Source organism: Palaemon carinicauda, chromosome 45, assembly GCF_036898095.1.
Source record: "Palaemon carinicauda isolate YSFRI2023 chromosome 45, ASM3689809v2, whole genome shotgun sequence".
NCBI lineage: Eukaryota > Metazoa > Arthropoda > Malacostraca > Decapoda > Palaemonidae > Palaemon > Palaemon carinicauda.
In genome coordinates, this window is record NC_090769.1 from 22,291,922 (window position 1) to 22,308,610 (window position 16,689).

The 16,689-nt window shown below is 36.1% G+C and overlaps 1 protein-coding gene across 1 annotated transcript in view; it reads right to left on the bottom strand.

Moving 5' to 3' along the window:
- Positions 1 to 9,644: 9,644 nt before the first annotated feature.
- Positions 9,645 to 16,689, bottom strand: part of LOC137634632 (uncharacterized) — a 43,003-nt gene continuing 35,958 nt past the window's right edge. Inside the window, exon 4 of the mRNA XM_068367099.1 lies at positions 9,645 to 9,969. Coding sequence (XP_068223200.1) covers positions 9,908 to 9,969 — 62 coding nt within the window. The 3' untranslated portion in view covers positions 9,645 to 9,907. The remainder of the gene's footprint in view (positions 9,970 to 16,689) is intronic.

The following is a 16,689-nucleotide window of genomic DNA, read 5'->3' on the forward strand; positions in this document are numbered from 1 at the left end:
TCTCTCTCTCTCTCTCTTGTTTATGATGTGTTTCATGCTTCTCTCTCTCTCTCTCTCTCTCTCTCTCTCTCTTTTGTTTATGATGTGTTTCATGCTTTTCTCTCTCTCTCTCTCTCTCTTTTGTTTATGATGTGTTTCATGCTTTTCTCTCGCTCTCTCTCTCTCTCTCTCTCTCTCTCTTGTTTATGATGTTTCATGCTTTTCTCTCTCTCTCTCTCTCTCTCTCTCTCTCTCTGTCGTTTATGATGTGTTTCATGCTTTTTAAATCTATAATTAAATCCAATCTAGCAAACTAAGTAGAGGTCCAATTAATCTTCCACCGAACAGAAACACCACGTGAGAATATTTTAAAGAAATTAGAAAGAAAAAATATGGAAAACAAGATAGGCAAATATATTTAGGAGAGTTTCATTAATTCAATGTTTTGCTGCAGTGATGGGTTCATTTTTCAACATCACTATATCAGACGTTTCTATTTAATACTTTTTATATTACTCGGAAATCTGGAGTTAATTTTGGTTTTCTACTTGACAGGACTAGTTAAATACACTTGGTACTTTACTGTCTTTGACTTTATATACTTAACCACGGAAGTTTTTTACTAGCTTTACATAAGTAATTTTTTTATTGTTCTTAATAGACAACGTGAACGATGGTAAATTCATCAAACTTAGACTATTTGTTGGAAGAATCTTAAAGAATTTTAAAATATTTATGGTTTTCATCATCATTATACATTCCCCTTTTCAGAGTTATGCATCAATTTTCAGATATCTTATTGGCTTTGTTGATGAATTGGATATTGAGAGAGAGAGAGAGAGAGAGAGAGAGAGAGAGAGAGAGAGAGAGAGAGAGAGAGAGAGAGACTTTTGTCCTTACCATCATTACATTTCGACTGTTCCTTATACAGTTTGTTGCTTGTTATTTAAGCAACTTATCCTGAGAGAGAGAGAGAGAGAGAGAGAGAGAGAGAGAGAGAGAGAGAGAGAGAGAGAGAGAAATTCTAAAACTAAGCCTGAAAAAAAAATGAATACGGAAGAGAGTTGACCTTCCAACGTCCTGTAATAATTAATGCAAGGGACTCATGCAAGTGACTTAGCTGTTTGGTGGTTCGTGGCTAGACAGACACTAGCTAACATCCGGAAAGTGGCTATACCTGTGGGTTTCCTTACGGCTTTTCTTGGCGGTCAAGGCAAGAATAAGCCTTCCGTTCATCCCTTTAACCAAACATACATTTCTTCTTCCTTCTAAATTGCGATGAATGCTAAAACACCAGGATGTTTAGGGCATTTAAGTGCCGAGGGGCTTCTGGCTCCTGGCTTCTGCCATTCATTGATGACGTGAGTTGGGAAATGTTGAATGCCTTGGAATGCATATGATAAAATGACTGTGAAGGCACTGTAGAAAGCAGGGTTCCCCTGCTGTATAGGACCAGAAAAGCAGCCTTCAAAGTAAAGTATAAACAGTTGGCACTTCAATCAAATGTTAAGCCCTGTCCATACGATCGAGCATGCCCGACGGGCAAACAGTGATACCAGACCACAATAGTTAGTAAGAATGAGGGTTAATGACGTCAGATGCGGGAAAACCACAGACAGGGATCTGGCATCATAAAGTGTTGCCAGATCCCTGCCATAAGTTTTCCCGCTCCTGACGTCATCAACCCTCATTCTCACTAACTATTGTGGCCTGGTATCACTGTTTGCTCGTCGGGCATGCTCGATCGTGTGGACAGGGATTTAGATGTTGAATGGCAAGATGGAATCAAGGAATTAGACACAGAGGTCCAGTAGAAGGATGAAAACTGTGCCAATATGGGTCAAAGGGATGTTTCAAAGACTTTATAACTTGAAACTTCAAAAGTTCAAACGTGCAGCGATGATTTTTTGTTGAATAGGCTGACATGAGTCTCTTCATAGTTCACATATAAAAGATTTATATCAATGTTGTTACTGTTCTTAAGATATTTCATCTTAATTGTTCTTTCTCTTATAGTTTATTCATTTCCTTTCCTCACTGGAATATAATAATAATAATAATGATAATTGAGCTCAACAATATTTTTACCTCAAAAAGCGCCAATTTTGCTCATGTAACCAATTCTCTTATAATTTGCAAATGAAAATAAGATAAACTAATCTCATACATATAACATCCATTTTTATTTTTACTTCTAAAAGCATTTAAGATTAGATTAGATTCATGAATTTGGCTCTATGATCCAGTGCTGGAAGTGAGAAGGCCATTCAACCCAGATTTGCAAAGGGAGTAGCCAACATACAGTAAAAGTTAAAACCGGTTGGACACCAAGATGGAAGAGGGAAAGCAAGAATGAAACTGAAGTTCAAAGGCCACTCATGAATGGCAGAGGTCAGGGACAGTGACAATGCCCTAGAGACTGACTATATATGTATATAATCAGCAGCCAAAGCGCTCTTCATCCAAGGTACGACCAGGGGAGACCATGCAATGGCTGCTGATGACTAAGCAGGTAGACCTGTAAGCTCCCTCAAAACCCCCATCCTTAGCTCACATGGATAGTCAGGTTGCTGACACTACGAGAAACTATCGAGCTTGCGTGCAAGATGCTATAAGCCCGGGGGCTCCAACAGAGAAAATAGTCCAGTGAGGAAAGGAAACAAGGAAAAATAAAGTATCTTAAGAAGGGTAACATTAAAATAAATATCTCCTATATAAACTGTAAAAACTTCAACAAAACCAGAGGAAGAGAAATAAGATAGAATAGTGACCCCGAGTGTACCCTCAAGCAAGAGAACTCTAACCCAAGACAGTGGAAGACCATGGTACAGAGGTTATAGCACTACCCAATAGGCTACCATAATCCCTGAAGGATATATGGCATTATTATTATTATTATTATTATTATTACTATCCAAGCTACAACCCTAGTTGGAAAAGCAAGATGCTATAAACCCAGGGGCCCCAACAGGGAAAAATAGCCCAGTGAGGAAAGGAAATAAGGCAATAAATAAATGAAGAGAACAAATTAACAATAAATCATTCTAAAAACAGTAACAACGTCAAAACAGACATGTCATATATAAACTATTAACAACATCAAAAACAAATATGTCATAAATAAACTATAAAAGACTCATGTCCGCCTGGTCAACAAAAAAGCATTTGCTCCAACTTTGAACTTTTGAAGTTCTACTGATTCAACCATCCGATTAGGAAGATCATTCCACAACTTGGTAACAGCTGGAATAAAACTTCTAGAGCACTGCGTAGTATTGAGCCTCGTGATGGAGAAGGCCTGGCTATTAGAATTAACTGCCTGCAACTCTGGGAAAAAAATATGCTGCAAAGACCCTCAAGTAATGCCTAAGCGTGCCAAGTTTTGACCAATTACAGCACTACCATCCTATAGGGGTAATTGCCTTCATAAGTCATTCTCCGTCACTTTAAATTCCCTGGAAGTTGATCTGCCATGCCATTAACCTTAGCTAATCTTTCCTGTTTTCTATTGTCTTAATTCTTAGTAGCAGCTTTGTGTCTTCACTCTTACTCAAAACAAACTAGATACAATCTCAGTTATTCTCTAGTATATCATCTCATCTTTCTAATTATTTCCAAACTATAGACCTATAGGGCACCACAGTGGGGGGTTGGGCTTGCCCGGCTGACATTCTGGTGATCATCTATTCTGATGGAACTGGAACTGAAACCAGACACCTTTAACCTTTTAATAGTAAAACATTCTCTTTTCATCCCAAATTTTATGCCTTTCAAGATGAACCAATAAATTAACTGAGGAAATGTCCATGTCATTTTCCTTAAGTAACTGGTAGTTATTGACAACCAAACCTGAGTTCAAAGGTTACATACCATTGCTTACAGGTACAGTACTTGGGGATAAAGGTAGCCTATAATTCATAAAATAAAATTTACAGTATTGTCTATTAGTGAATTGATCATGGGATTTAAGAAATAGTGTGAGTAGAAGAACCCTACCTTGTCAGAGGGTCCACACAAATAGGAGACCGATCAATTTCCAAATAGCGCTTAGGCACAAAGGTGTACGCATGTGCTACGAGTTGAATGCTCTCTAAGTGACCATAGATGAACTGTAGAATGCTAAAAAATCCTAAGCACGCGCGATGAGGAGTACATTTTTAACAATGAGTGTGCGCATTCCAGCGTACACACTCATTCACAGAAGAGAGTGATCCAGTTAGAGAGCACTCAAAAGAATGAACATACAAGTGCTTGAAGAACTACTCACTTCCTGTAGGAAGATTTAATTCCTTTGCAATGAAGGTAATCTTTCGAGGACATAACAATATGCCTCCTGAAGGGAAGGGAAGGAGGTTCCTTGTGTGAGACAGCAACATCCTTGTCTTATTGGAGAGAAACTCTACTTTTTATTGTAGAAGCAGTCCAAGTTTGGAGATTGTTTATCCGATGAAGATGTATCTGGTAAAGAGCTAGGAAGTGAAGGATGGTGTAAGCGCTTCTTTGAAGCTGAAGATGACTAAAAGCGTGGATGGATGTTCAGCTATTTCTTCTGGAGAAGTCAATCCTGAGTGGGGAGAGCCAGGGGCTTCTTCTGCTGGTGCAGCAGATTAAGCAGGCCCCAGCTAAGGAGACTTTGCTTCAGATAACGCTAAGGCTTGCAGGAGTCTCTCAGAAAGGTATTCTTTCTAGTCCTAAAGATGGCCATAATGTCTTTAGGACATTGTCAGTAGCAGTGTAATCTGAAAAGGTTTGGTCGGGTTGACCATTAGCAGAGGCTATAGCTGCTCCTCTAGGGAAGCTAATACTGCTATATTACTCTGTGCTTGCCACAGGGACAAATTATTGTAGTCTTCCTTCTTCGTATTCCCCCCAAAGGATCGTGATATAAAGGGATCAGAAGCCCGAGTTCCAAGAGAAGAGAGAAGAGAACCAGCAAATTTTTTCATCTTGGCAGCAGAACCCAAAGGAGAAGAATCTAACTTGGAGGCCAACCGCTCCCTATACTCTTTACAAGAAGACTACGTACAGTCATGCCCATTGCAAGCAGGACACAAAGAATGGGGATACACATTAGGCTTGCTCATGAAAGGCCCACAACATTGTGCAGGGATGCAGGGACAAGACCGCATTCCTATTCATGGTTTTTCCATGAACAGGCACACACACTTGCAATCTGAAAAAATAAAAAAGGCAATTAATGCACCAAGTGCTTGAAGAACTTCTCACTTCCTGTAGGTAGATTTAATTCCTTTGCGATGAAGGTAATCTTTAGAGGACATAACAATATGCCTCCTGAAGGGCAGGGAAGGAGGTTCCTTGGGCGAGAGAGCAACGTCCTTGTCTTATTGGAGAGGAACTCTACTTTTTATTGTAGAGGCGGTCCAAGTTTGGAGATTGTTTATCCGATGAAGATGTATCTGGTAAAGAGCTAGGAAGTGAAGGATGGCGTAAAAGTTTCTTTGACGCAGAAGGCGACTAAAAGCGAGGATGGTTCTTCAGCTATTCCTGCCGGAGAAGTCAATCCTGAGTGGGGAGAGCCAGGGGCTTCTTCTGCAGGCGTTAGCAAACTAAGCAGGCTCCAGCTATGGAGACTTTGCTTCAAATAAAGCCAAGGCTTGCAGGAGTCTCTCTGGAAAGTATTCCTTTTAGTCCTAAAGACGGCCATAACGTCTTTAGATCATTGTCACTAGCAGTGTAATCTGAAAAGGTTTGGTCGGGTTGACCATTAGCAGAGGCTATAGCTGCTCCTCTAGGGAAGCTAATACTGCTATATTACTCTGTGCTTGCCACAGGGACAAATTATTGTAGTCTTCCTTCTTCGTATTCCCCCCAAAGGATCGTGATATAAAGGGATCAGAAGCCCGAGTTCCAAGAGAAGAGAGAAGAGAACCAGCAAATTTTTTCATCTTGGCAGCAGAACCCAAAGGAGAAGAATCTAACTTGGAGGCCAACCGCTCCCTATACTCTTTACAAGAAGACTACGTACAGTCATGCCCATTGCAAGCAGGACACAAAGAATGGGGATACACATTAGGCTTGCTCATGAAAGGCCCGCAACATTGTGCAGGGATGCAGGGACAAGACCGCATTCCTATTCATGGTTTTTCCATGAACAGGCACACACACTTGCAATCTGAAAAAATAAAAAAGGCAATTAATGCACCAAGTTTATTGACCAAGAGTACGGCTGTCCTACTCACCAGCTGAAGTAAGAGTGGCTTTTCAGGGAATTGGAAGGGACACAGCTTCCACTGCTACCCGCCAGTAATCACCAACACCTTGTTATACATTTTAACAGCAGCATTTCCAGTTTTGCTGAAACCACACTCCTATTTCGGGATGCAGGATTGTATCTGTGTAGCAAAAAACTGAAAGAATGTAACAAAAATAATGTAGCCACACCATATTTTCCAATGGAGGGTTACACACAATAAATAACTACTCTACGTAGATAATAAGTGCATGGGAGGGCAACGCAACTTAGGCTCAACAGCTATTAGTGGTGTTGAAACTGGGCCCATAGATATTTGCTGACTATAGTGATAACTTTTGTACGTGCAGGCAACCTTAAATGGTGCAGCTTCTCCAACTAAGATATTTCCTCAAATTACCATAACATCAAAATTTTCATATTTACAGACAATTATATTCTATCTCTTTTCAAGAAAATTTGTTGATTTCAAAATATTTGAGTCTGGAGTTTCATAAACCAAATATGGATGATTCTTTTTATCACATATACATAAAGTAGTTGAATCGCTCTAAATTTGTTCATCTTTAACATTTATATTTACCTTCAGTTTGTGGATTTACCTTCAGTTTGTGGGTGCACTATGTTAATCAAGACATTTTATGGAGTGTGTTACATTCTTCCCGAGATAAATAAAAACCCTAAAACATATTAGCCAGATGATATTATTTAATTAAACATCTATAAAACCATTGTTTAAATAGAATGCAGACTTTCAATTAAAGTTCATGGAGCCACATTTCTCGACTCACAGGGATAGCCAAAAGGACTCATTCTGGAATGAGAGGCGAAAACTGGAGCATGGTAAAGATAAAGAAGTTGGATAGCAAGGTGAGAAAATAGGAAACCAAACCAAGTAGTCTTCTGCACTGTAATTGTTCAATGGTTATTTTCCACTTGGTAGGGGTAGAAGAGACATGTTAACTATGATAAGCAGCTCTTCTAGGAGAAGGACACTCTTAAACCATACCATTGTACTTTAGTCATAGGTAATGCCATAACTTCAGTGTCCTGGCCTTCCACTGTCTTGGATTAGAGTTCTTTTGCTTGAGGGTACACTTTTCTAAGTTAAAGTTAGATCACCAGGGAACACCACTTAGCGAAATCGCTACAAAATAAAGAATGTCCGCCATCTTGGAAATGGCGCTGTTGTCATACTCAATAGTAGTACGAGAACGGGGGTAACCTTGATACGGCTCCCTTTCTATTCTGCCACACCCCCCTCGAAGAGTAAACGCTATTAGGGGTGCAGATTGCTATGTGGCGTGTCAAGAATACGTCCTCTGATATTATGCGATATCCTTGGGAGAAAATTTAAGGATATTCACGCCAGGAGTTAGAATTCTGGATACCTAAAGGTAAAATTCTCTGGGAATATCACTGTAGTACATATATCCCTTAGGAAGCTACTTTAAAGAGCTTCCATCAGGACGACATAGCCATCTCACCCAAAAATAGATTTTTCGCTTCGCTTCAAAATCCGTTTAATTCCTTTTATGCATTGGGTTATTTTTCATGTTGGAGCCCTTGGGTTTCTAGCAACCTGCTTTTCCAGCTGTGGTTGTAGCTTAGCTAGTAATAACAATAATAACAGAATAGAAGTGGTAAGAGGCTTTCTTGAGGCTGTCTTAGAGGTTTATGCTGTTTTTACTTTTTCAGTAAATTGGATCAGTGATTAAAACATAGAAACAAAGGAGTATGATGGAGAAGGGTTTTTAAATGGAAAGGCAACCATTAAATAATGGCAAGTAGAAAGACACAAAAGGAGAGAACATTCTCAAATATCTCAAGATTCTTAACCACTTACAAATATACAAATAAGATAAGAATTGTATACAGATTTTGTACTTGGGATGTGGAGTACAATTTAAAACATTGCAATGAAACGTACAACTTCTTTGAATCAAATTAAGCAGTTTGGAATTTAGTGCTCTTCCAAAGACGTTTAAAGCAATCCGAGAGCCCTAGACATTGTCACTTCCAAGAAATATTGATAATGTTTCCTCAAGCAAAAGAGTTTCATTTAATGAATAAAGAGAAGGCGGTGAGCTTGATAAAACTACAAGACATCCCCTCACACCTCTAATATTCTTGCAGTACTTCAGACAATAGGAAAAGAAAGACCAATTTGAGACTTTAAAAATGACAAATGATGGTGAAGGAATAAACTTACAGTACTTCAGACAATAGGAAAAGAAAGACCAATTTGAGACTTTAAAAATGACAAATGATGGTGAAGGAATAAAATATTGAGCTAATCCATCCAGGAAATCATGAATAGGAGAGATAGACTAATAAAGTGAGTTAAGAATGGAAGCTCACACTTCAAAGCGTAAAAGAATCGTGAATTTCAACGTGGCCAATTTTCACTTCTTTCTCATTCACAGAATACCTCTTCAACCTCACTTAGTGATTTAAATTGATATCAAAAGTACATCACAGCATAAATATATAATAAATGAATCTATTCAAGATAGTATTCTTTCAAGACTTGAGACAATTGAAAAAGAAAGCCCATTTTGAAACTGTAAAAATGACAAATGATGGTGAAGGAAGAAGAAAATGAACAATTCCATCAAGGTAATCATGAATAGGAGAGATAGACTAATAAAGCGAGTTAAGAACGGAAGCTCACACTTCAAAGAGTAAAAGAATCGTGAATTTCAGATATTCAAGAAGAACAGCCACTTATCAAATATTTATGGCCAATTTCTAGTTGTCTCATTCACAGAATACCTCTTCAACCTCACTTTGTGATTTAAATTGATATCAAACGTACGTCACAGAATAAATATAATTTACAATGCAGTAAATTAACCTTTTCGAGGTAGTATGTAGCCTCTGAGTAAATTCCAATTATTCTTTATATTATCATCAGATATGGATACAAAATGTTATTTTTATTATAAAATAAATTCTTTAACATACTGACCTGGTAGTTATATATAATTAGCTTAGTCTCTGACGTCACGCTCTATATATAACTACCAGGTAAGTCTTGTTTAAAAATGTTGTTTTTATTATAAAATAAATTTTTGAACATACTTACCCGGTAGTTATATAAATTGCGTGACGTCAGAGACTAAGCTATATATATAACTACCAGGTAAGTCTTATGTTTAAAAATGTTATTTTTATTATAAAATAAATTTTGGAACATACTTACCCGGTAGTTATATATATAGCGTGACGTCAGAGACTAAGCTATATATATAACTACCAGGTAAGTCTTATGTTTAAAAATTTTATTTTTATTATAAAATAAATTTTTGAACATACTTACCCGGTAGTTATATATATATAGCGTGACGTCAGAGACTAAGCTATATATATATATAACTACCAGGTAAGTCTTATGTTTAAAATTAGAAGTTTTCACCATCCTTGCAATCCACATCTGAGGGAAACAAAAAAATTTTCATAAAAACCTAAAGTATTTATTCTATACAAAATAATCATTATTAAACGAGACTTTATACAATACCTGTAACTCCACATACATTACAATGCATAACTGAATTACCATATATATACTCTTCAATTAATATTTAACCACTTTACTTCACTGACAGCACACGGTAAGAAGATATTATCCAAGGTTAAATCACACCTCTTGCAGCTAAATTTTATAATTGAACGTACAAATCAGCTCCTCTTATTTCTCCTCCTGTTAAGCCTTTACTCTTTTGCAAGGTCTTCTAAGAGAGACAATTGTGCTTTGAGCTCTTCCATCTTTAAACCTGAAAACATTGACAATAATAAGATAAGACTAAAGTAGAATACATTAGTGAGATATTTCAAAATGTTACTTAACTCTAAAATATCCATTAGTACTCTTTAAACCTGGAAAATATTGACAATAATAAGATAAGACTAAAGTATAAAGGCCTCTACACACGATCAATTTTTTCGTCAATTAGTTGAGGTCAATGAATTGATGGAGAAATTGACCGTGAGTAGGGGACATTGATATCAATTTAATTGAAACAATTTGATTGAATCAATTCATTGAGAGATCAAAGATCCTTTGATATTTATTGATGGGTCTTCAATAAAATTGATCGTGTGTGGGCAAAGCACCAATATATTGATCAATAATTTAGTGTTTTCCCAGCAGTGAAAGAGCACTATTCCTAAAGTCACAGATGCTTTCATCTCAAAGTTATGAATCAGACTGGAAATTGAAGTAAAATCATTGACCATGTGTAGGCACAGTGATATCGTCAATTTCATTGTCGTCAATAAATTGATATCAATTGACGAAAAAATTGATTGTGTGTAGGGGCCTTAATACTTTACCGAGATACTTTAAAATGTTACTTAACTCTAAACTGTCCATTAGTACTTTTTAAAGCAAGCAGCATGGAGACTGGCTATGATACACCACTTTAATGATAAAGAATCCCTTATAATAAAAGCAAATTGAAGAAATGTCTACCTTAACTACTTTTTTAAAGCAAGCAGCCCTGAGACTGTCAATGATAAACCCTTTTAATGATAAAGAATCCCTTATAATAAAAGCAAATTGAAGAAATGTCTACCTTAACTACTTTTTTTAAAGCAAGCAGCCCGGAGACTGGCAATGATACACCCTTTTAATTATAAAGAATCCCTTCTAATAAAAGCAAATAGAAGAAATGTTTACCTAACTACTTTTTTTAAAGCAAGCAGCCTGGAGACTGGCAATGATACACCCTTTTAATTATAAAGAATCCCTTCTAATAAAAGCAAATAGAAGAAATGTTTACCTAACTACTTTTTTTAAAGCAAGCAGCCCGGAGACTGGCAATGATACACCCTTTTAATTATAAAGAATCCCTTATAATAAAAGCAAATTGAAGAAATGTCTACCTTAACTACTTTTTTTAAAGTAAGCAGCCCGGAGACTGGCAATGATACACCCTTTTAATTATAAAGAATCCCTTCTAATAAAAGCAAATAGAAGAAATGTTTACCTAACTACTTTTTTTAAAGCAAGCAGCCCGGAGACTGGCAATGATACACCCTTTTAATGATAAAGAATCCCTTATAATAAAAGCAAATTGAAGAAATGTCTACCTTAACTACTTTTTTTAAAGCAAGCAGCCCGGAGACTGGCAATGATACACCCTTTTAATTATAAAGAATCCCTTCTAATAAAAGCAAATAGAAGAAATGTTTACCTAACTACTTTTTTTAAAGCAAGCAGCCTGGAGACTGGCAATGATACACCCTTTTAATTATAAAGAATCCCTTCTAATAAAAGCAAATAGAAGAAATGTTTACCTAACTACTTTTTTTAAAGCAAGCAGCCCGGAGACTGGCTATGATACACCACTTTAATAATAAAGAATCCCTTATAATAAAAGCAAATTGAAGAAATGTCTACCTTAACTACTTTTTTTAAAGCAAGCAGCATGGAGACTGGCAATGGTACACCATTTTAATGATAAAGAATCACTTCTCATAAAAGCAAATTGAAGAAATGTCTCCCTTAACTACTTTTTTTAAAGCAAGCAGCATGGAGACTGGCAATGATACACCCTTTTAATGATAAAGAATCTCTTCTCATAAAAGCAAATTGAAGAAATGTCTACCTTAACTACTTTTTTTAAAGCAAGCAGCCCGGAGACTGGCGATGATACACCCTTTTAATGATAAAGAATCACTTCTCATAAAAGCAAATTGAAGAAATGTCTACCTTAACTACTTTTTTTAAAGCAAGCAGCCCGGAGACTGGCGATGATACACCCTTTTAATGATAAAGAATCACTTCTCATAAAAGCAAATTGAAGAAATGTCTACCTTAACTACTTTTTTTAAAGCAAGCAGCATGGAGACTGGCGATGATACACCCTTTTAATGATAAAGAATCACTTCTCATAAAAGCAAATTGAAGAAATGTCTACCTTAACTACTTTTTTTAAAGCAAGCAGCCCGGAGACTGGCAATGATACACCATTTTAATGATAAAGAATCTCTTCTCATAAAAGCAAATTGAAGAAATGTCTACCTTAACTACTTTTTTTAAAGCAAGCAGCATGGAGACTGGCAATGATACACCCTTTTAATGATAAAGAATCTCTTCTCATAAAAGCAAATTGAAGAAATGTCTACCTTTACCTTAACTACTTTTTTTAAAGCAAGCAGCCCGGAGACTGGCGATGATACACCCTTTTAATGATAAAGAATCACTTCTCATAAAAGCAAATTGAAGAAATGTCTACCTTAACTACTTTTTTTAAAGCAAGCAGCCCGGAGACTGGCGATGATACACCCTTTTAATGATAAAGAATCTCTTCTAATAAAAGCAAATTGAAGAAATGTCTCCCTTAACTACTTTTTTAAAGCAAGCAGCCCGGAGACTGGCAATGATACACCCTTTTAATGATAAAGAATCACTTCTCATAAAAGCAAATTGAAGAAATGTCTACCTTAACTACTTTTTTTAAAGCAAGCAGCCCGGAGACTGGCGATGATACACCCTTTTAATGATAAAGAATCTCTTCTAATAAAAGCAAATTGAAGAAATGTCTCCCTTAACTACTTTTTTAAAGCAAGCAGCCCGGAGACTGGCAATGATACACCCTTTTAATGATAAAGAATCTCTTCTAATAAAAGCAAATTGAAGAAATGTCTCCCTTAACTACTTTTTTTAAAGCAAGCAGCCCGGAGACTGGCGATGATACACCCTTTTAATGATAAAGAATCACTTCTCATAAAAGCAAATTGAAGAAATGTCTCCCTTAACTACTTTTTTAAAGCAAGCAGCCCGGAGACTGGCAATGATACACCCTTTTAATGATAAAGAATCTCTTCTCATAAAAGCAAATTGAAGAAATGTCTCCCTTAACTACTTTTTTTAAAGCAAGCAGCCCGGAGACTGGCAATGATACACCCTTTTAATGATAAAGAATCTCTTCTCATAAAAGCAAATTGAAGAAATGTCTACCTTAACTACTTTTTTTAAAGCAAGCAGCATGGAGACTGGCAATGATACACCCTTTTAATGATAAAGAATCTCTTCTCATAAAAGCAAATTGAAGAAATGTCTCCCTTAACTACTTTTTTTAAAGCAAGCAGCATGGAGACTGGCGATGATACACCCTTTTAATGATAAAGAATCACTTCTCATAAAAGCAAATTGAAGAAATGTCTACCTTAACTACTTTTTTTAAAGCAAGCAGCCCGGAGACTGGCAATGATACACCCTTTTAATGATAAAGAATCTCTTCTAATAAAAGCAAATTGAAGAAATGTCTCCCTTAACTACTTTTTTTAAAGCAAGCAGCCCGGAGACTGGCAATGATACACCCTTTTAATGATAAAGAATCACTTCTCATAAAAGCAAATTGAAGAAATGTCTCCCTTAACTACTTTTTTTAAAGCAAGCAGCATGGAGACTGGCAATGATACACCCTTTTAATGATAAAGAATCTCTTCTCATAAAAGCAAATTGAAGAAATGTCTACCTTAACTACTTTTTTTAAAGCAAACAGCATGGAGACTGGCGATGATACACCATTTTAATGATAAAAAGAATCTCTTCTCATAAAAGCAAATTGAAGAAATGTCTCCCTTAACTACTTTTTTTAAAGCAAGCAGCATGGAGACTGGCGATGATACACCCTTTTAATGATAAAGAATCTCTTCTCATAAAAGCAAATTGAAGAAATGTCTCCCTTAACTACTTTTTTTAAAGCAAGCAGCCCGGAGACTGGCGATGATACACCCTTTTAATGATAAAGAATCACTTCTCATAAAAGCAAATTGAAGAAATGTCTCCCTTAACTACTTTTTTTAAAGCAAGCAGCATGGAGACTGGCGATGATACACCATTTTAATGATAAAGAATCTCTTCTCATAAAAGCAAATTGAAGAAATGTCTCCCTTAACTACTTTTTTTAAAGCAAGCAGCCCGGAGACTGGCGATGATACACCCTTTTAATGATAAAGAATCACTTCTCATAAAAGCAAATTGAAGAAATGTCTCCCTTAACTACTTTTTTTAAAGCAAGCAGCATGGAGACTGGCGATGATACACCCTTTTAATGATAAAGAATCTCTTCTCATAAAAGCAAATTGAAGAAATGTCTCCCTTAACTACTTTTTTTAAAGCAAGCAGCCCGGAGACTGGCGATGATACACCCTTTTAATGATAAAGAATCACTTCTCATAAAAGCAAATTGAAGAAATGTCTCCCTTAACTACTTTTTTTAAAGCAAGCAGCATGGAGACTGGCAATGATACACCCTTTTAATGATAAAGAATCACTTCTCATAAAAGCAAATTGAAGAAATGTCTCCCTTAACTACTTTTTTTAAAGCAAGCAGCATGGAGACTGGCAATGATACACCCTTTTAATGATAAAGAATCTCTTCTCATAAAAGCAAATTGAAGAAATGTCTAACTTAACTACTTTTTTTAAAGCAAGCAGCATGGAGACTGGCGATGATACACCATTTTAATGATAAAGAATCTCTTCTCATAAAAGCAAATTGAAGAAATGTCTCCCTTAACTACTTTTTTTAAAGCAAGCAGCATGGAGACTGGCGATGATACACCATTTTAATGATAAAAAGAATCTCTTCTCATAAAAGCAAATTGAAGAAATATCTCCCTTAACTACTTTTTTTAAAGCAAGCAGCCCGGAGACTGGCAATGATACACCCTTTTAATGATAAAGAATCACTTCTCATAAAAGCAAATTGAAGAAATGTCTACCTTAACTACTTTTTTTAAAGCAAGCAGCATGGAGACTGGCAATGATACACTCTTTTAATGATAAAGAATCACTTCTCATAAAAGCAAATTGAAGAAATGTCTACCTTAACTACTTTTTTTAAAGCAAGCAGCATGGAGACTGGCAATGATACACCCTTTTAATGATAAAGAATCTCTTCTCATAAAAGCAAATTGAAGAAATGTCTCCCTTAACTACTTTTTTTAAAGCAAGCAGCCCGGAGACTGGCAATGATACACCCTTTTAATGATAAAGAATCTCTTCTCATAAAAGCAAATTGAAGAAATGTCTACCTTAACTACTTTTTTAAAGCAAGCAGCATGGAGACTGGCAATGATACACCCTTTTAATGATAAAGAATCACTTCTCATAAAAGCAAATTGAAGAAATGTCTACCTTAACTACTTTTTTTAAAGCAAGCAGCATGGAGACTGGCAATGATACACCCTTTTAATGATAAAGAATCACTTCTCATAAAAGCAAATTGAAGAAATGTCTACCTTAACTACTTTTTTTAAAGCAAGCAGCATGGAGACTGGCAATGATACACCCTTTTAATGATAAAGAATCACTTCTCATAAAAGCAAATTGAAGAAATGTCTACCTTAACTACTTTTTTTAAAGCAAGCAGCCCGGAGACTGGCAATGATACACCCTTTTAATGATAAAGAATCACTTCTCATAAAAGCAAATTGAAGAAATGTCTACCTTAACTACTTTTTTTAAAGCAAGCAGCCCGGAGACTGGCGATGATACACTCTTTTAATCATAAAGAATCACTTCTCATAAAAGCAAATTGAAGAAATGTCTCCCTTAACTACTTTTTTTAAAGCAAGCAGCATGGAGACTGGCGATGATACACCCTTTTAATGATAAAGAATCACTTCTCATAAAAGCAAATTGAAGAAATGTCTACCTTAACTACTTTTTTTAAAGCAAGCAGCCCGGAGACTGGCGATGATACACTCTTTTAATCATAAAGAATCACTTCTCATAAAAGCAAATTGAAGAAATGTCTCCCTTAACTACTTTTTTTAAAGCAAGCAGCATGGAGACTGGCGATGATACACCCTTTTAATGATAAAGAATCACTTCTCATAAAAGCAAATTGAAGAAATGTCTCCCTTAACTACTTTTTTTAAAGCAAGCAGCCCGGAGACTGGCGATGATACACCCTTTTAATGATAAAGAATCACTTCTCATAAAAGCAAATTGAAGAAATGTCTACCTTAACTACTTTTTTTAAAGCAAGCAGCCCGGAGACTGGCGATGATACACCCTTTTAATGATAAAGAATCACTTCTCATAAAAGCAAATTGAAGAAATGTCTACCTTAACTACTTTTTTTAAAGCAAGCAGCATGGAGACTGGCGATGATACACCCTTTTAATGATAAAGAATCTCTTCTAATAAAAGCAAATTGAAGAAATGTCTACCTTAACTACTTTTTTTAAAGCAAGCAGCATGGAGACTGGCGATGATACACCCTTTTAATGATAAAGAATCTCTTCTAATAAAAGCAAATTGAAGAAATGTCTACCTTAACTACTTTTTTTAAAGCAAGCAGCATGGAGACTGGCGATGATACACCCTTTTAATGATAAAGAATCTCTTCTAATAAAAGCAAATTGAAGAAATGTCTACCTTAACTACTTTTTTTAAAGCAAGCAGCATGGAGACTGGCGATGATACACCCTTTTAATGATAAAGAATCACTTCTCATAAAAGCAAATTGAAG